The sequence below is a fragment of the Entelurus aequoreus genome, linkage group LG28 (assembly GCF_033978785.1).
Source record: "Entelurus aequoreus isolate RoL-2023_Sb linkage group LG28, RoL_Eaeq_v1.1, whole genome shotgun sequence".
Taxonomy (NCBI): domain Eukaryota; kingdom Metazoa; phylum Chordata; class Actinopteri; order Syngnathiformes; family Syngnathidae; genus Entelurus; species Entelurus aequoreus.
Window position 1 is genome coordinate 27761570 of NC_084758.1, and position 22058 is coordinate 27783627.

At 41.2% G+C, this 22058-nt stretch overlaps 1 protein-coding gene across 2 annotated transcripts in view; it reads left to right on the forward strand.

Moving 5' to 3' along the window:
* The window catches only part of LOC133644997 (rho guanine nucleotide exchange factor 37-like), a 57480-nt gene that overhangs the window by 28452 nt on the left and 6970 nt on the right, over positions 1–22058 (forward strand). The window contains exons 7-16 of one of the 2 annotated variants that reach the window (XM_062039783.1): positions 938–1085; positions 1161–1360; positions 1440–1570; positions 1651–1755; positions 5729–5842; positions 5936–6105; positions 6185–6332; positions 6410–6538; positions 9007–9202; positions 14622–14794. In XM_062039783.1, coding sequence (XP_061895767.1) covers positions 938–1085; positions 1161–1360; positions 1440–1570; positions 1651–1755; positions 5729–5842; positions 5936–6105; positions 6185–6332; positions 6410–6538; positions 9007–9202; positions 14622–14794 — 1514 coding nt within the window. Of the gene's footprint in view, positions 1–937; positions 1086–1160; positions 1361–1439; positions 1571–1650; positions 1756–5728; positions 5843–5935; positions 6106–6184; positions 6333–6409; positions 6539–9006; positions 9223–14621; positions 14795–22058 lie in introns of those variants that run through there. The other variant, XM_062039784.1, reaches the window with a different exon arrangement.

Below are 22058 nucleotides of genomic sequence, written 5' to 3' on the forward strand. Positions count from 1 at the left end.
TTTTGATTATCAATTCCATTAGTAAAACTAGAATTTAATGACCACATTTTACAATATGAACGTTTCATATCAGGATTAATGTGACTAAAAGTATCATGATTAACATTATTATCACTGTTTTGTTTCATTTATTTATACAGACAAAAAAAATAGATTTTTGATTGAATCGCGATTCTTATTTCTAACGATACTTAATCGATTAAAAAAAAAATCTAACATTTATTTAATTTAATTTAAATGTTTTGTTAATCTGTCCTGTCCAGCCACTCAGGCAAATCATATTGTTGATGTAGATCAGTGGTCCCCAACCGATTGGTACCGGGCCGCACAAGAAATTAAAACACATTTTTTATTTTTATTTATTTATTTATTAAATCAACATAAAAAACCCAATATATACATTATATATCAATATAGATCAATACAGTCTGCAGGGATACAGTCCGTAAGCACACATGATTATATTTCTTATTTGTATTTGACTTTATTAAATGTTTGAGTAAAAACAAAACCAGTTTTCTTTTAAGTAATATAGAAATTTATTAGAGCTGTTTATCTATTTTACGGTGGAATGTAGTCAATCATAGAACTGGCACCCAATGTTATTAAAAAATATATACATTTTTGAATCGATTCTGAATCGACCTATTACAAATATTCTAATCAAGCTTTATTTATTTTCAAATAAACAAACAAAATAAGTTTCCTTGGCAAAATAAATATTACATTTCATTCTGGCTTCTTAAAAGCAATACTGTTATTTTAACATTTGTTTAAAACTTTTACAAATGAAAGAGAAAGAAGATAAACATTATTAGTCTGTGGACAAAATATATTGTGCTAATGTTAACATTTAAGGTTCACTGTGCGTCATTTACAGAAGCAAAGTGAATGTTTTTATTTTGAAAAATGCACGTGTTGATCTCTGGCCTCGCAGGTAACACCTTCCTCAGCCTGTCCTCTGAAATCGAGGCGGCCTACAAGGAGTACCTGACCAACTACAACCGCGTCACCGTGGTGGAGAACTCCTACAAGCAGAAGGAGGCGCTGTGGGACGAGATCGTCAAAGTCATCAAGATGTCGGCGTAGGTTTTCAGCTCCGTCGCGGGCCGCACGTGTTCCTGACGTCGCCTCAATGCATGGCTTGTGGGTTTGTGCAGGCCCGAAGTGAACGCCACCTCCTTGAGTTTCTTCCTGGTGATGCCGGTGCAGCGCATCGCCCGCTACCCTCTTCTCCTACAGACCATCCAGAAGCACACGGACACGCGTCACCCAGCATACGAGCTCCTGGAGCGGACGGCTCACACCTCCGTCGCCCTCAACTGTCACATCAACGAGTACAAGCGCTTCCGGGAAGTCGGTGAGAAACACACCCCTAAGCCGATCTGAGCGGACGACAGTTTTCACACGCGCTTTTCCCCGCGCCTCGCAATCTGCAGCCGACAAGTACAAGAAGACGGAGACGCTGAGCATCATGGACAAGTTCAACCGCTTGAACTCCCACAGCATCGCCAAGAAAACAGCCAGGATTAGACAGTTCCTCAAACACGAGACTGGGATGGTTCCCAAGGTAACGTTACATAAAATTAATTATGTCTGACACTCACGCAACATAATATTTATATTATGTGTGTGTGTTTGTTCGTGAAGCTGGTGGACGAGGAGTTTGATGCTCTAGAATACTTCTTTTACGTCCTGGAGCACGGCATCTTGCAGCTGCTGGACAACGTGGAGCTGTACCTCCACCACCTTCAGGTAGACGACTATGGCTGTCTCTCAAATGGAATACTTCCGTGGGTCCACTTCAAATAGTACATTGTCGGGATGTAACGGTATCAAAATCTCACAGTACGATATTATTATGGTATATGCTTACTTGCCAACCTTGACACCTTAGAATTCAGGAAATATTACAAAAGGGGAGCGGTGGACGTCATATATATATATATATATATATATATATATATATATATATATATATATATATATATATATATATATATATATATATATATATACACTACCGTTCAAAAGTTTGGGGTCACATTGAAATGTCCTTATTTTTGAAGGAAAAGCACTGTACTTTTCAATGAAGATAACTTTAAACTAGTCTTAACTTTAAAGAAATACACTCTATACATTGCTAATGTGGTAAATGACTATTCTAGCTGCAAATGTCTGGTTTTTGGTGCAATATCTACATCGGTGTATAGAGGCCCATTTCCAGCAACTATCACTCCAGTGTTCTAATGGTACAATGTGTTTGCTCATTGGCTCAGAAGGCTAATTGATGATTAGAAAACCCTTGTGCAATCATGTTCACACATCTGAACACAGTTTAGCTCGTTACAGAAGCTACAAAACTGACCTTCCTTTGAGCAGATTGAGTTTCTGGAGCATCACATTTGTGGGGTCAATTAAACGCTCAAAATGGCCAGAAAAAGAGAACTTTCGTCTGAAACTCGACAGTCTATTCTTGTTCTTAGAAATGATGGCTATTCCACAAAATTGTTTGGGTGACCCCAAACTTTTGAACGGTAGTGTATATATACAAATTATCATTTGATATTTAAAAAATGAAAAACAATAGAAAACGTAGCTTGAACACATGTGTTGTGCACGACTTGGAGTATGTATTTCATGCTTTACAAGTGCTCAGTATGGCCACCACGGGCAGCATGGACACCATCTAGACCAGACCTGGGCAAAGTAAGGCCCGGGGGCCACATGCGGCCTGTTAAGCTTTTCAGTTTGGCCCGCCGGACATTCCCAAATAATGTTTTTAGATCTTTAAGATGGAAACTTAGCTGCCTTTATGATGTGCAGTGATGTTTTCAAATTACATAAGTCTTGAACTATGAAAAAGTATTTCAATGGTTGGAATCTGCGCTTTTGCATGATATACTAGTTACTATGGTAATCTAAGTGACGAGACACCAAGCAGTGTGGGTGGGGAGCGTATCCACAGAGTGGAGAGCGGCCAGCCTGAAATGCGGGTGTCAGGGACAGAGGCGGAATGAGATTTTTACAACAAAGTTCTAAAGCTTAGTGATATATCAGATTGTAGGTGTTTTTTTTTACCCTTTGCGTTCATATTTCGCTGTGTTTGTTGCATTTTTGTTGCGTTTCGATCGATTATAAAATATGTCGATCGAGAGGAGGTGTGACGTTCATATGTTGTCAATATTCAGTGTTTTATCGTTCATAGTTAATATTATAAATCCCACATTCTTTATTTCCATGTACATTCTGGGTGTCTCATTAAGTAAAAAAAACTTAAAATTCCTTTCCGTTTTTTAAGGCGGTTTGCCATAACGTTTTTAGCTTTCAATCAGACATTATTGTGAGGTGTTGTATTAGTGTTCCTAGAAATCAGATATACCGGCCCCCAGACACATTTTTTTTCTCTAAATTTGGCCCCCCGAGTCAAAATAATTGCCCAGGCCTGATTTACAATATGAGAATTCCTCTCAAACGCGCCCCAGGGTGTCGCGATCCACCGTGTTGATTGCTACTGTTTTTTAGGGTAAATAAACGCATGGTCTTCCTAGAATTGAACGGTGCCGAAAGGATTACATGACCACAACGGTGAAATTGTAACACAATAAAACTCGGATAACTCCTGTATCAAATTGATTCAGTCTATTACAAGGATTTAGAACGGAATAAATGTGTGATGATTTTGGCATAGTATTTTTTAATCACCCTGTGTATATATTCAGTCTTGTTCACTCGTGAACAAGACTGAGGCAGTGTGTGTGTGTGTGTGTGTGTGTGTGTGTGTGTGTGTGTGTGTGTGTGTGTGTGTGTGTGTGTGTGTGTGTGTGTGTGTGTGTGTGTGTGTGTGTGTGTGTGTGTGTGTGTGTGTGTGTGTGTGTGTGTGTGTGTGTGTGTGTGTGTGTGTGTGTGTGTGTGTGTGTGTGTGTGTGTGTGCGTGCGTGCGTGCGTGCGTGCGTGCGTGCGTGCGTGCGTGCGTGCGTGCGTGCGTGCGTGCGTGCGTGCGTGCGTGCGTGCGTGCGTGCGTGCGTGCGTGCGTGCGTGCGTGCGTGCGTGCGTGCGTGCGTGCGTGCGTGCGTGCGTGCGTGCGTGCGTGCGTGCGTGCGTGCGTGCGTGCGTGCGTGCGTGCGTGCGTGCGTGCGTGCGTGCGTGCGTGCGTGCGTGCGTGCGTGCGTGCGTGCGTGCGTGCGTGCGTGCGTGCGTGCGTGCGTGCGTGCGTGCGCGCGCGCGCGCACCCTGCAAGATTATTTTATTCTAAGGCTGTCTAAGAAATGAGAGGTGTATTGAATTGAAGATTAGCAATTTATTTTATACAAAAGAGTAAGTACAAACAATAGCAATAGCAGCTCTGGAGAGGAGATCGAGCTGTTTAAAGTCTGGAGACTTCTCTAAAATGGTCACCCTCCTCACATGATATTGAAATCGAAACCAAAAGTTAGCTTTGCGTTAAGTGTTGAACACACACACACACACTCTCCCCAACTGGTACATCCTGGCACCAATAAAACTTGAGATTAATAATAAGTGTGTGTGGACGCATAGATGATAAAAAAGTGAGACCAACGTTCCCTCTAAGGTGCGCGCCTGTGCAATTGCGCACTGCTCAAGGGTCCTCTGCGCACGGCAAATCTATGCTACGCACAAAATCAAATAAAAAAATAAGCGCATAACAATTTTCGACACGACACAGACACGACAGAGAAAACCGTTTTCGTCATCGTTGTTCAAATATTGTAAAGTCTGTCAAAACGCTTTGAGGACATGAATTCCATCGATCACTTTACTGAGCAAAACTATTTATTGTCGGCCATAAACACATCACCAAAACATTAGTAAAAAAAATGATATCTAGCAAAACTGGTCATTTTCTGCAGTACAAACCAGACCAAAAGCAACTTTATTATATCAACAGCAGCCGCTCGCTCTTTCTCACTTGCGCCAACACATGCACATATGGCACTTAGCCAGTGATGCGTTCACAGCCACACAAAAAGTCGGACAAATCTTCTTCATTCCAGGTCGTTACACTATGATTTACCAATCAAATGTGTGCTTATTCTAGTGTCATTTATTAGGAATCTTCATTTATAAATATTAATCATGAAATGCTGTTAGTATATTAAATAAATACTAACAGGAAGTTGCAGGAATGTACACATGATCCCCTGCTTACATCTCATTGTGCAACATGTGAATGTTTTAATGGGAACTAAATGCAATGTCTGAAAGGGGTACAAAGTATTTCCAAAGCAGGACCTCCACCCAGACAAACAATACAAGTACACAGTTCATGAAAAACAATATTTTTTGTTATTGTCATTGTAAGTGGGCCTAAACACTTATATTAGAAAAGTATTTCATGGAAATGACTGCTGTCATTTGATTATAATAATAATAAGAGAATGTTGTCTGCCCGATTGCAGCTGAGATAGGCTCCAGCACCCCCCGCGACCCCGAAAGGGACAAGCGGTAGAAAATTGATGGATGGATGGAGATGTAACTTGTTATGTAGTCAGGTTTGGGACAGGTGTGCTGCTGGTGTAGCCACAGTGTGCACGTCTGATGTTGCTCACATGGGCTCCACTGAATGCTCAGGGAGTTTTTGCCTTTGCTCACACACATGAACAATTAGAGGGAACATTGAGTGAGACCATTATTTTTATCTTCGTCGAGCAGAACCAAGGCCAAAAGCAAGTCACTTCTAAGACGGTCTTTGTTTGGTCCTCCTCAGAGGTTCCTGCAGTGCAAAACGGAGGAGTTTGACTTGGACATGGACGGCGAAAAGGCCCCCATTTGCTACAAGGAGATCACGACCGCCCTCAGGCAGTGGATCCTCCCCACATTTGTGAGACTGAAAGGAGACAAAAATCTAATCATGAGCCATTATGGATCAAACCGAATCCTATTGATTTCTGACAATCCTTATGTTTGCATGCAGGAGAAGAGGATGAGGACGCTGATCCACAAGCCTCTCTGCGCGCTCCGTGACCTCCTGGTGGGCCCGAGGAACCTGATCCGGAAGAGGCTGGACAAGCTGCTGGACTATGAAGTGATTGAGGCCAAATCTTCTCTGAGCTACGAGGAACAAGCCATTGCCAACACGTACAAGTGAGGCTGAACCGCTTGACCCAAGCATCAAACTGCGACCTTTGAGTTGAATCCTTGGGTCATGGTGTTCTTCACCCAGGACCATCAACACCTTGCTGCTTAACGAGCTGCCGAAGTTTAACGGCTTGGCGCTGCAGATGATTTGGCGCATGCTGGGCGCGTTCAGCTGCCTGCACAGAGACCTCACCTGCGACATGGAGCAACTCTTCCAAAGCTTCGCCCAACAGGTAAGCGACCCCAGGTTGTCGACGCCCCAGGAGGACGCAGATGTTAACGTCGAGCGGACCTTTCCCCCTCCTTGCAGCTTCCCCACAGCTCTCTGGAGAATGGTGTGTTCTGGGAGTGGGCGGAGTCAGCGGTGCTGGAGGGTTCAAGGAGACTGGAGACTTTGTGTCACGGTGTGGAGGAGACGCTCCTGGCTCCCGCCACGCAGGTCTGTTGGCTTTCTGCGACTGTTGCTGTGTGTCTTTACTCGAATACTTCCAATAGTACACTATAATAAGTAGGGGTGTCCTGATCCAATATTGATATCGGTCCGATTATCAGCAGAAAATCTAAAAGCTCCAATAAAGCAGTCCGACAGTGCGTTTTGTTTGTGGTGAGCTCGTCAGCCATTTATCAGCTAAATGTCCTCCAATAAGCACACAAAGTTTAGTGAAGGTAAAACGTAGGCTGTAATGTGGGCTACTAGAAGCTAGCAGCTACACAACAGCAAAGCACACAACATCGCACAAGCTGGACATATAGTAGTTAATAAGTGTCCTTATTAGAACAATATTGGAGGTTAAAATATATGTATACAATAATTATAGTTGCCTATTACTGACAGATACAAATTTTCCAAAGCAGAAACTTAATAAAACATTCAGTAACAAATGTGTCCGCATCATACGGAGCTTAACCTAATACATTTTTGTGGCGAATAGGTGTCGCCAAAAACAATTACCACTCAGTGGAACCTCGATTTGCAAACTTGATTGGTTGTTGAACCATGTTCAAAAAAAGTTTGTGTAGTGAGGCAGAATTCCACGCAAGAAACAATGTAAACACTATAATGGATGTATAGTGTAGTATAGTATAGTATAATATAGTATGTATGTATGCATGTGTATATATATATATATATATATATATATATATATATATATATATATATATATATATATATATATATATATATATATATATATATATATATATATATATATATATATATATATATATATATATACGGTATGTATGTATGTGTGTATGTGTTTGTGTACATATACAAAACCAGTGAAGTTGGCACGTTGTGTAAATCGTGAATAAAAACAAAATACAATGATTTTCCTTTTCAACTTATATTCGATTGAATAGACTACAAAGACAAGATATTTAATGTTCAAACTGAGAAATTGTATTTTAGCAAATAATCATTAACTTACAATTTAACGGCAGCAACACATTGCAAAAAAAGTTGGCATAGGGGCATTTTTACCACTGTGTTACATGGCCTTTCCTTTTACCAACACTCAGTAAATGTTTGGGAACTGAGGAGACACATTTTTGAAGCTTTTCAGGTGGAATTCTTTCCCATTCTTGCTTGATGTACAGCTTAAGTTGTTCAACAGTCCGGGGTCTCCATTGTTGTATTTGACACTTCATAATGCGCCACACATTTTCAATGGGAGACAGGTCTGGACTACAGGCAGGCCAGTCTAGTACCGGCACTCTTTTACTACGAAGCCATGCTGTTGTAACATGTGCAGAATGTGGCTTGCCATTGTCTTGCTGAAATAAGCAGGGGCGTCCATGAAAAAGACGTTGCTTGGATGGCAACATATGTTACTCCAAAACCTGTATGTGCCTTTCAGCATTAATGGCGCCTTCACAGATGTGTAAGTTACCCATGTCTTGGGCACTAATACACCCCCATACCATCACAGATGCTGGCTTTTTAACTTTGAGCCTATAACAGATGGTTATTTTCCTCTTTGGTCGGGAGGAGACAACGCCCACAGTTTCCAAAAACAATTTCAAATGTGGACTCGTCAGACCACAGAACACTTTTCCACTTTGCATCAGTCCATCTTAGATGAGCACGGGCCCAGCGAAGCTGGCGGCGTTTCTGGGTGTTGTTTATAAATGGCTTTGGCTTTGCAAAGTAGAGAGTTAACTTGCACTTACATATTAGCGACAAACTGTAGTTACTGACAGTGGTTTTCTGAAGTGTTCCTGAGCCCATGTGGTGATATCCTTGACACACCGATGTTGGTTTTTGATGCCGTACTGCCTGAGGGATCGAAGGTCCGTAATATCATCGCTTACGTGCACTGATTTCTCCGGATTCTCTGAACCTTTTTGATGATATTACGGACCGTAGATGGTGAAATCCCTAAATTCCTTGCAATAGCTGGTTGAAAAACGTTGTTCTTAAACTGTTGGACAATTTGCTCACGCATTTGTTGACAAAGTGCTGACCCTCGCCCCATCCTTGTTTGTGAATGACTGAGCATTTCATGGAAGCTGCTTTTATACCCAATCATGGCACCCGCCTGTTCCCAATTAGCCTGTTCACCTGTGGGATGCTCCAAATAAGTGTTTGATGAGCATTCCTCAACTTTCTCAGTCTTTTTTGCCACTTGTGCCAGCTTTTTTGAAACATGTTGCAGGCATCAAATTCCAAATGAGTTAATGTTTGCAAAAAATAACAAAGTTTACCATTTTGAACGTTAAATATCTTGTCTTTGCAGTCTATTCAATTGAATATAAGTTGAAAAGGATTTGCAAATCATTGTATTCTGTTTTTATTTACAATTTACACAACGTGCCAACTTCACTGGTTTTGGGTTTTGTACTAAGAACAAAGTAGTATATGACTCGGCGCATGAAGCATCTCTGTGCTTTGTTCTCCTTCAGCCTCTCGGCACGACCTCGCAACTCCGGCTGAAGCAGCTGACGGACAAGCACGGCTCTGACAAGATCTACCAGGTGATGAGCGCCGTGGTGGGCAGCCGGGACCTGGACCTGAGCCTGGCCAAAGGAGAGCTGGTGGCCGTCATCAGCCAGGCCGACAGCCGCGGGGACAGCCGCAGGTGGCTGGTGGACGCCGGAGGTGAGAGGTCACAATATTAGGTACACAATCCAAACATGTCAGATTTCTTAATTTAGAAATAAGTTACGAATATGTTTTCCTAAAGTTGTATTTATTTATTTGTGCAATCATAGACTTGTTTTCATCATTATTGAGCTGATATTGTCATGCACTGGTAAACTGAGGCACACTATAATTAGTTCACTGGCGCCATCTTTTGGCAGGATGCTCTCATTGCAACAATTAGGCACTCAAAATGACGTGTGACCGTGTTTTATTGTCTCTAGGCCAGATCACATATATTTTTTGTGTGAAAAAAACAATCACACGCAAAAATAAGGATGTTGACGCGACATGCAAGGTAATCTAAAGTTACACTCAGTGTTTGTAAGTATGCATAGTGGGCACTAAGGCCCCGTTTACACGAAGCCAGATAAGGTGTGATAAAATGGCAACCAAGGTAATCAAAAAGTTTCACCAACGAACGAGATTTCTCTACAGAATTTCCTCTCTGGTCAACAAAAGCACCTTGAGGATTCTGGCGGGAACTCTCGTTCAACCCTTTTTCGATTACGCATGCACCTCCTGGTACCCTAGCACCTCCAAAACCCTCAAATCTAAACTCCAAACATCTCAGAACAAGCTAGTCAGGTTACTTCTAGACCTCCACCCCAGATCCCACCTCACTCCTACCCACTTCTCTAAAGTGGGCTGGCTCAAGGTGGAGGACAGAGTTAAACAACTTGCACTGAGCCTAGTCTATAAAATCCGCTACACCTCCCTGATACCGAAGTACATGTCAAACTACTTCCTTAACGTAAATGACCGCCATAACCACAACACCAGGGGGAGCTCCACTAACCACGTTAAACCCAGATTCCGAACTAACAAAGGTCTTAACTCATTCTCTTTCTATGCCACATCAATGTGGAATGCGCTCCCAACAGGTATAAAAGAAAGGGCATCGCTATCCTCCTTCAAAACCGCAATAAAAGTTCACCTCCAGGCAGCTACAACCCTAAACTAACACCCTCCCCGGATTGTAAATAATCAAATGTAAACAATCAAATGCAAATACTTTTTCTTTTTCTTACGCCTTCTGATCTCTCTCTCTCTCTCTCTCTCTCTCTCTCTCTCTCTCTCTCTCTCTCTCTACTACTTGATGTCCATATCCCCCCCCCCCCCCCTCCACACCCCTGATTGTAAATAATGTAAATAATTCAATGTGATTATCTTATGTGATGACTGTATTATGATGATAGTATATATGATAGTATATATCTGTATCATGAATCAATTTAAGTGGACCCCGACTTAAACAAGTTGAAAAACTTATTCGGGTGTTACCATTTAGTGGTCAATTGTACGGAATATGTACTTCACTGTGCAATCTACTAATAAAAGTCTCAATCAATCAAAAAAAGGTTATTCAGGGTAAATCACACCTAACCTTATACGTGTCCACACACAACAATGCCACCGTTTAAGACCCCCGCACCACTCCGTCCTCCGGCACAACGCGACCTAGTACGCATGCGTGTAAAATGCACACGTCATAGTCACCTCCAGTGTTGCTTTGTGTGCAAGTTCTTAAATTTAACTTATCTGAACAATATCCAGTGTTGTGGTATTTCAATTAACTGGAATCCAGTGTTCTGTGGGGCCCTATTGTAGTGAATCACACCTGAGACATCATAAATTAATCAAATCTTTATTAGACACGTAAACAATGTGATAAAGAACATTTTACATCAATCAAACTAGGGATCTAGATATCTGGTCAGGACACTCCTCACTCTTTTGCCTTCACCTTCATTGTCCATTCCTTTTTGGTGACTTTATATCAGGGGTGTCCAAAGTGCGGCCCGGGGTCCATTTGCGGCCCGCAGCTAATTGTTTACCGGCCCGCCACACGTTCTGGAAATGCTATTGCAAAAATAAAAAATAAACATTAAAAAAAGTGGAATGAGGTGAAATCTGACTAGAAAAGGTAAGTTGCAATGTTGACACAAAGCTACCATGCAGGCTGTTTTTTTTCTTTTTTTGCCATTTCTTAAAAAAAAATAAAAAAATAACTCAATGTTATAATGAATTATTGACCTAGTCAAGGCTCCAATTATTTCAAATATTTAACTTTAAAATGTTTTATGTGGAAAATATTGTGTGGTTGCCATACAAAAACACAAATGTTTTCTTTGACAAAAGAGCATAAAACAAACAAAATAATAGTTCAAACGTAAAATCGACAGATATATCTGAAGTTGATCTCGTAACTTAAGTGTTGAAAGTTTTAAAAAAAACTAATAAAAATGTATCACTTTATGATACAAACCTTTTGGGTCCCAAATATATTTAATGGGATTTTATTTGTCTTTTCACTGTGATTACTCAAAAATAATAATGAATGGTGTCCTGCATTATTGATCTTTTTAAGGCTCTAATTACTTCACATCAAACATTTCTTTTTGAATGTTTTGGGCAGTGGGGGAAATACTGCATATTTCAGTTTTATTATAAACAACTAAGTTGTCTTTGACAGAAAAGGCATAAAACCTTTTAGTTTTTTTTAACTTTATTTCAACCTGAAGTTGATATACTGTAGAGATTTACTGTAAGCGTTAAAAAAATAAATATATATATATATAATAATTCGACTTGTTTTTTTTTTACATTTTAATGACTTAGACCCTTTATGGTCCCCGGGAGCCCTAAAGGTAAAAAAAAACAAAATCCATATATTTTGTTATGGTTTGAAAATGAAAAATATCAAAATGGCCCCCGCATGCTTTAATTTTTCCGTGTGCGGCCCTCAGCGGAAAAAGTTTGGACACCCCTGCTTTATATACTCTAGACCGAGACGTCGAGTCCCCAACATACATGGCGGACAATAACTGATACAGTCTGCTTTGCCAGTCCAAATGCATTCGCCGTTTTCCTCGACGGCCAGGTAATACAAAGCACACGCTACCTTTTTTATCACATCCACGGGAGCTCGCATTCTCGTTGTCTCTCCTTCGACAAATGGACGAAGTTTTTCACTAAGTAGAATCACAGCTGACCTCAACATTGCAAAGTTCTCTTGCTGTCTGAGAAGTGTCGTATCCCAAATAGCTGCAATCACCTTCTCTTAATGCAGTGTTTTTCAACCTTTGTTGAGCCAAGGCACATTTTTTGCGTTGAAAAAATCCGGAGGCACACCACCAGCAGAAATCATAAACTCAGTTGACAGTTCAAAGTCATTGTCGCAATTGTTGGATATGACTTTAAATCATAACCAAGCATGCATCAATATAGCTCTTGTCTCAAAGTAGGTGTACTGTCACCACCTGTCACATCACGCCGTGAATTATTTTGACTTTTTTGCTGTTTTCCTGTGTGTAGTGTTTTAGTTCTTGTCTTGCGCTCCTATTTTGGTGTCTTTTTCTCTTTTTTTGGTATTTTCCTGTAGCAGTTTCACGTCTTCCTTTGAGCGATATTTCCCACATCTACTTTGTTTTAGCAATCAAGAATATTTCAGTTGTTTTTATCCTTCTTTGTGGGGACATTGTTGATTGTCATGTCATGTTCGGATGTACTTTGTGGACGCCGTCTTTGCTCCGCAGTAAGTCTTTGCTGTCGTCCAGCATTCTGTTTTTGTTTACTTTGCAGCCAGTTCAGTTTTAGTTTTGTTCTGCATAGCCTTCTCTAAGCTTCAATGGCTTTTTTTAAGGGCACTCACCTTTTGTTTATTTTTGGTTTAAGCATTAGACACCTTTTTACCTGCACGCTGCCTCCCGCTGTTTCCGACATGTACAAAGAAATTAGCTACCTGCTGCCACCTACTGATATGGAAGAGTATTACACGGTTACTCTGCCGAGCTCTAGACAGCACAGACACTCAACAACAACACATCATTTGCAGACTATAATTACTGGTTTGCAAAAAATATTTTTAACCCAAATAGGTGAAATTACATCATCTCCCACGGCACACCAGACTGTATCTCACGGCACAATATTGTGCCGCGGCACAGTGGTTGAAAAACACTGTCTTAAGGTATTGATGTGTGATTTCCACAAGCGTATGTACATGTAGAAGAAGGAGAAACACGGGCATGTCTGGATGTCTCGCCTTCATATTTCCAGTGTTTACCTCCAAGTTACGAAACCGCTTCATTATGAAGCTGGCGGTGGCGCGTTCTTTCTGATGTCACTTCCTGTGTGGGCGTGGTCTTTCTGGCGTCACTTCCTCTCCGAACTCATTTTGTAAACGATCAATGAGTCCATACAAAGCTAAGTGCCGGAGATTCAAGAATTACACGGCTGACTTACCCGTGTAAAAATTTGTCCGAGGAGGGGAACCTTAAACGGTTTTGTGTGGCTGAAACGGGGCTTAAGCGGCGACTTAGTGTAGACATGGCCTAAATTAGGAACGCCTGCCGGAGTATGTCTGGACATCAGCACCATATAGATCAGCGTTTCTCAAAGTGTGGGGCGCGCCCCAATGGTGGGGAATAGAGACGTGACAGGTGGGGCGCGAGGAACGGGAAGAAATTTCACTTAAAATTGTTTTTTTTAAAAATTATATTCTTAGATTTTTTTTTTTTACTATGCTTTCATTTTCTATACACACTGTAAATCACTTTGTGATTCTGTCTGTGAAATCCGCTATATAAATAAATGTAAATTTCTTATTTTTCCTGTAGGCTTTAAATTTCTAGGTAGGAGCGAAAGTTTGACAGACATAGCAACAGTAACTAATGGGGGCGGGGCTAAGCGGGACAAACTTTTGTGCGGATGGCTAGCAGGCTAAGAGTGGCAGTGTCAAGCCTGCAACCCCGATTTGAAAAGCTGTGCAGTGCAAAACAGGCTCATTGCAGCCACTAATGCTGGAGTACTGTAAAACTCATGTTCACTCGCCCTGTCTTGCCAAATGCATAGCTCCTCCTTTTTTTTTTGGAAAGATTGCAAAGTGGCACTTTTATTTTATTTATTATTGAACTTGATGCAAGTTATTTGATTTATTATTGAACTTGATGCAAGTTATAACACTTATTTGATTTATTATTGAACTTGATGCAAGTTATAACACTTTTATTTGATTTATTATTGAACTTGATGCAAGCTATAACACTTTTGTTTTATTTATTATTGAACTTGATACAAGTTATTTTTTTAATTATTGAACTTGATGCAAGTTATACCACAGCTGCACAGTTATTTTATTTATTATTGAACTTGATGTTATTTTATGTTATTGAGTTTGAATGTATACAACTTGATGTTCAATAAATTTGAAAATGTTAAGCTTGGCATTAGCGTTCTGTTGGGGCGATGGGGGCAGGTGGGGCTTGAAAACTCTCCCTTGTCCAAAGTGGGGGATGACAAAAAAAGTTTGAGAACCACTGATATAGATCAAGGTGTGCAACAAAAAACTGACACGTGCTTGTGTCCCATTCAGGCCGGCGAGGCTACGTGCCGTCCTCAAGGCTGATCCGCTATCATCAGCCGGCAGAAGAGCCGCCCCCGTCGCCTCACCCGCCCTCGCCGCAAGGTGCCGTATGCGTCAGGAGGCACTCGTACACACCGGAGCTACGACACACTGCGACGGTGCACAGCCAGCCCTGCTTCCAGGTGAGCACACCCTTCCTGTTGGCCACCCTGCATAAGTACAAAGCATTTTATTTGCCACTGACCTGAAAACTGAAAGTAAGCCTGTTAGGTTTTAACTCCTCAAGAGATCATAATACAGTAATAACATATAGAATTAACATTAAATGTCATTAGTTATATGAAAAAAAGTTTGTTCAAATACTGACCTCAAATAGACGCCTGCTCCACTTAGTGGTTGAGTAAATACCCGCAGCCACTGTACAATAATATTCTGTAAGGGCAATGACAATAATATCACATGTAATAGTGATGTTACATAAGAAATAATATAACATATATATATATTTATATATATATATATATTTATATATATATATATATATTCATATATATATATATATTTATATATATATATATATAAATATATATATATATATATATATATATATGTATATATATATATATATACATATATATATATACGTATATATATATATATATATACGTATATATATATATATATATATATGTATACGTATATATATATATATATGTATATATATATATATATACGTATATATATATATATATATATATATATATATATATATATATATATATATATATATATATATATATATATATGTATATGTATATATGCGCATAAGTAGATATCTAAAGAAAAAGTGTTGTCAATGTGTAAATCTTTAATGTTGTTGATCCCCATACTAGACCATCTTAAAAAGACACTATCGACAAGAGAGGGAAGGAAAGCATGGTTAGCAGTGATGGGTACAAGACTAGAATTAGTCTGCAAACCAAAACAGAGCTTAAACTGATCCCAAATCCTGAATGAGGTTTTTACGATTGGATTTTTCGTCAAAGCGGAGGTAGAAGAGTGGATGAGAGAGTGAACCAGAGTCCTGAGAGATACTGGTTTAGTTGAGTTTGCCTCCATAACCGGAAGCCATAACAGAGAGGGATCAAATGCTTCACATTGCAGCCAATATTTAAGAATTCTAATGTTGGTGGCCCAGTAGTGAAACCTATAGTTAGGTAGTGCTAATCCTCCTGATGATTTGGGCCTCCGCAAATATTATTTGTGTGACCTGTGAGTCTTTTTATTCCAAATGAAGTCCAAAATCTGTCTTATTGACGAAAGAAGGACAGAGGGAGAAAAAGTGGTTTACACTGGAACAAATAGGAAAATCGCGGAAGTCCATTCATTTTGACAGAGTTGATGCAGTAGATAAATTAAGGACCAGCGATCCTGCTATAATCTTTTATTGGTAAATACATACACAAACCAGAAAAAAACCTAACTAGAACAATAATTTATTCATTAAAATATGAAGTAATGGTCTATAAATTAGTTAATTAGTAGTTAATTAGTAGTCTAACAATATTTTGGATAATTGGTCTTGTAATGAAATAAAACATTTTTTTATTACAATCTTATTTATTTAATTGATTTCTCAGCGGGGCAGCACGGTGGAAGAGGGGTTAGTGCGCCTGCCTCACAATACGAAGGTCCTGGGTTCGATCCTGCGCTCGGGATCTTTCTGTGTGGAGTTTGCGTGTTCTCCCCGTGACTGCGTGGGTTCCCTCCGGGTACTCCGGCTTCCTCCCACCTCCAAAGACATGCACCTGGGGATAGGTTGATTGGCAACACTAAATTGGCCCTAGTGTGTGAATGCGAGTGTCTGTCTATCTCTGTTGGCCCTGCGATGAGGTGGCGACTTGTCCAGGATGTACCCCGCCTTCCGTCCGAATGCAGCTGAGATAGGCTCCAGCACCCCCCGCAGCCCCGAACGGGACAAGCGGTAGAAAATGGATGAATGTGACAAGAAAAATGTCACTACTCTTGTCAGTCACCCATCAAACTCTGGTGGGCAGGTTCCAGTGATCTGATTGGTTGAACTGCTAGCATGTTTATTTCCTCAATTAAGTGCCGTTGACAAGCGGGCGCGCGTTGATTGACGTGCGTGACTGTGTGCTCTGGAGCAGCAGCATCAATCAGTCACATGGTGTGTGTGTGTGCGTGTGTGTGTGTGTGGGTATTGATTTACACTATTAATACATGTGAGTCGAAGGCGGGAGTGTCAAGGCTTGTAAATGTGTGATAGTTTATGTGAGCGTGTAAACCAGAGAGAGTGAGATTAAGGTGAGTGGAGCGAGATTTCATCACCAGGCGTGTGTGTGTGTGTGTGTGTGTTCTTATTGCCTGTTAAGGTGACTAATAACTCAGCTGACCTCCTCCAGGCAATCCCCCTCCCTCTTGACCCTGAGTGTCGTGCTATAAAAAAAAAAAAAAAACCCTCCCACCTTGAGGCCACGCACGCGCTGATGATGACGATGCCGAGGAGTTCGCCTCAGGCAACGAGTGCGTCGGTCCCTTAAACCCCCAAAAACCAGCGACGTCCCGCCCTTCATTAAATCCAGGCCTCACTTCCTGGCGGCATCGTGTCATCCAACGTGAGGTTTTCCCAGGAGACGAACTTTGCCCCGGCGGCGGCTCTCTCGTCCCGTTAGCGGCCGCTCAGCAAAACGTAGTAGCGTTGCAAGGACGCCGTGCTCATTAGCGTGCCTGTCTGGAAGTTGTGCGAGTGAAAGAGCGGTCAGGGATCATTGTCCTCCTTCAAAGTAAGAGCCCTATTGATTTTAAATGATATCCGACACGGGACGTCCAAGGTAGCTGAGGTCAAAGGTTGCAGGGGAGCCTTGAACTGCAGCTGTCTGACTTCTCAAACTGTCAGCTAAACACCAACCTGGTGTTGATGCTGTATGTCAATGTGAATACTTCCGTCTTTACTCTTCAATAAATGTGTACTTAGTACGTGGGTGAGTGAATTTTATCAGTGCGGTGTGGCAATATTTACCCTTTTTCTCTCCTTTTTAACACCTGCAAATAGAAATGTCCGATAATATCCAACTGCCGATATTATCGGCCGATAAATGCTTTAAAATGTAATATCGGAAATTATCGGTATCGAAAAGTAGAATGTATGACTTTTTAAAACGCCGCTGTACGTACGGAGTGGTACACGGACGTACGGAGAAGTTCAGAGCGCCAATAAACCTTAAAGGCAGTGCCTCTGCGTGCCGGCCCAATCACATGTGAATGCAAAGCATACTTGGTCAACAGCCATACAGGTCACACTGAGGGTTGCCGTATAAACAACTTTAACACTGTTACAAATATGTGCCACACTGTGAACCCACACCAAACAAGAATGACAAACACATTTCGGGAGAACATCCGCACCCTAACACAACAGAACAAATACCCAGAACCCCTAGCAGCACTAACTCTTCCGGGACGCTACAATATACCCCCCCCCCCACACCTCAACCCCGCCCACCTCAACCTCCTCATGCTCTCTCAGGGAGAGCATGTCCCAAATTCCAAGCTGCTGTTTTGAGGCATGTTAAAAAAACTAATGCACTTTGTGACTTCAATAATAAATATGGCAGTGCCATGTTGGCATTTTTTTCCATAACTTGAGTTGATTTATTTTGGAAAACCTTGTTACATTGTTTAATGCATCCAGCGGGGCATCACAACAAAATTAGGCATAATAATGTGTTAATTGCACGACTGTATATATCGGTAGATATCGGAATCGGTAATTAAGAGTTGGACAATATCGGATATCCGCCAAAGCCATTATCGGACATCTCTACTTGCAACCATTCTTTGCTCTGCAGCAAGTCAATCTTTATAATTTATAATAATAAATGTAACTTTTTTCCACTTGCTTCAAGTTAGGCAGAGATTATGAGAGAGATCGCTTTTTGATAGTCTCTCCGCTTTCTTAACGTAGCCAAGATGGCGACTAATTACATTTTGATGCATGCGATTCTCAATCGATTGACAAATGTCCAATTATCAATTATTTAAGGATTTTAAAGGCTGGTTCTAAAATATCTCTCTTTCTCTCGTGTGCTGGCCCTGAAAACACGTCTTTTTAAAAATGTACTTTAAAAATGTTATTTACAAAAATCAACAAAAGACACTATGGCAACTCCAACCCACTCCCAGCTTTATACACTTAGGATAGTAGTCTACAAAGCAATATTGATTAAGGATCCCCATTAGCTGGTTGCCACAACAACCCACTAGTCTTCCTGGGGTCCACAAACTCAATACAATTACAAATAAAAGCATATAATAACTACACAATACAGAAACAAATAAAAGCATCAACTGAGAAGACATACAAATACAATACTCATTAAATGCGATGATAAAAAAAAGGAAAAACACAATTTATGAAAACTATCAATAGTAATAATATATTATAGCTTGTTTTTAATTTAAAAAATTGGTTCTTTAAAAACAAAAAAGTTTTCCTAAAACCGATTCTTAAAAATGAACTGATTTAGAATTTGAATTAATACAAATGGATGTGATTTAATTTTGGAGCACCACTAATTTATATTTGCATACATATAGATACTCTATTCATTAGACTTAGACATGTGAATTGTTGAAGTAGAGCACACAATTCCAGGCTGAATATTTTGAAGTTGGATCAGTTTGAGTCAGATGAAAAATGTGGGAATTGTGGAACTTTGAAGAATGTCCCATTGATTTCAATGGGAAATTACAAGAAATGTGGGAATTTCGGGAAAAGCTGGATTTAAATTTTTTTTTTTTTATAAACTTTAATGGTCTGAATGAGTTGAAGTGGTTGGTGTTGAAATTTTTCAAACCGTTTGAGAAATGTTGAAGTAGTAACATGTTGAATTGAGAAATGGTATTAAATGTCCATCCATCTTCTTCCGCTTATCCGAGGTCGGGTCGCGGGGGCAGCAGCTTAAGCAGGGAAGCTCAGACTTCCCTCTCCCCAGCCACTTCGTCCAGCTCCTCCCGGGGGATCCCGAGGCGTTCCCAGGCCAGCCGGGAGACATAGTCTTCCCAACGTGTCCCGGGTCTTCCCCGTGGCCTCCTACCGGTCGGACGTGCCCTAAACACCTCCCTAGGGAGGCGTTCGGGTGGCATCCTGACCAGATGCCCGAACCACCTCATCTGGCTCCTCTCCATGTGGAGGAGCAGCGGCTTTACTTTGAGCTCCCCCCGGATGGCAGAGCTTCTCACCCTATCTCTAAGGGAGAGCCCCACCACCCGGCGGAGGAAACTAATTTCGGCCGCTTGTACCCGTGATCTTGTCCTTTCGGTCATAACCCAAAGCTCATGACCATAGGTGAGGATGGGAACGTAGATCGACCGGTAAATTGAGAGCTTTTCCTTCCGGCTCAGCTCCTTCACCACAACGGATCGATACAGCGTCCGCATTACTGAAGACGCCGCACCGATCCGCCTGTCGATCTCACGGTCCACTCTTCCCCCACTCGTGAACAAGACTCTGAGGTACTTGAACTCCTCCACTTGGGGCAGGGTCTCCTCCGCAACCCGGAGATGGCACTCCACCCTTTTCCGGGTGAGAACCATGGATCCGGACTTGGAGGTGCTGATTCTCATCCCAGTCGCTTCACACTCAGCTGCGAACCGATCCAGCGAGAGCTGAAGATCCTGGCCAGATGAAGCCATCAGGACCACATCATCTGCAAATAGCAGAGACCTAATCCTGCAGCCACCAAACCAGATACCCTCAACGCCTTGACTGCGCCTAGAAATTCTGTCCATAAAAAGTTATGAACAGAATCGGTGACAAAAGGCAGCCTTGGCGGAGTCCAACCCTCACTGGAAACGTGTCCGACTTACTGCCGGCAATGCGGACCGAACTCTGGCACTGATCATACAGGGAGCGGACCGCCACAATCAGACAGTCCGATACCCCATACTCTCTGAGCACTCCCCACAGGACTTCCCGAGGGACACGGTCGAATGCCTTCTCCAAGTCCACAAAACACATGTAGACTGGTTGGGCAAACTCCCATGCACCCTCAAGGACCCTGCCGAGAGTATAGAGCTGGTCCACAGTTCCACGACCAGGACAAAAACCACACTGTTCCTCCTGAATCCGAGGTTCGACTATCCGGCGTAGCCTCCTCTCCAGCACACCTGAATAGACCTTACCGGGAAGGCTGAGGAGTGTGATCCCACGATAGTTAGAACACACCCTCCGGTTCCCCTTCTTAAAGAGAGGAACCACCACCCCGGTCTGCCAATCCAGAGGTACCGCCCCCGATGTCCACGCGATGCTGCAGAGTATTATATGTGAATATATATATATATTATATATATATATATTATATATATATATAATGAATATATATATATATATATTTATATATATATATATATATATATATATATATATATATATATATATATATATTATATATATATATATAATATATATAATATATATATTATATGTGAATGAATGCAGAGTTCGTTGCTGATCTAGTGACGCACGCCGACAATATAATCATAATGGGAGACTTTAACATCCATATGAATACCCCATCGGACCCTCCATGCGTGGCGCTCCAGACTATAATTGATAGCTGTGGTCTTACACAAATAATAAATGAACCCACGCATCGCAACGGTAATACGATAGATCTAGTGCTTGTCAGGGGTGTCACCACCTCTAAAGTTACGATACTCCCGTACACTAAAGTAATGTCCGATCATTACCTTATAAAATTCGAAGTTCGGACTCATTGTCAACAAACTAATAATAATAATAATAACTGCTATAGCAGCCGCAACATTAATACTGCCACAACGACGACTCTTACTGACCTACTGCCTTCAGTAATGGCACCTTTCCCAAATTATGTGGGCTCTATTGATAACCTCACTAACAACTTTAACGACGCCCTGCGCGACACCATTGATATTGTAGCACCGCTAAAGCTAAAAAGGGCCCCTAAAAGGCGTACCCCATGGTTTACAGAAGAAACTAAAGCCCAGAAATTATCATGTAGAAAGCTGGAACGCAAATGGCGTGCGACTAAACTTGAGGTTTTCCATCAAGCATGGAGTGATAGTTTAATAACTTATAAACGCATGCTTACCTCAGCTAAAGCTAAATATTACTCAAATCTCATCCACCTCAACAAAAATGATCCTAAATTTTTGTTTAGTACAGTAGCATCGCTAACCCAACAAGGGACTCCTCCCAGTAGCTCCACCCACTCAGCAGATGACTTTATGAATTTCTTTAATAAGAAAATTGAACTCATCAGAAAAGAGATTAAAGACAATGCATCCCAGCCACAACTGGGTTCTATTAACACAAATATGACTGTATATACGACGGACATTGCCCTCCAAAATAGTTTCTCTCTCTTTGATGAAATAACATTG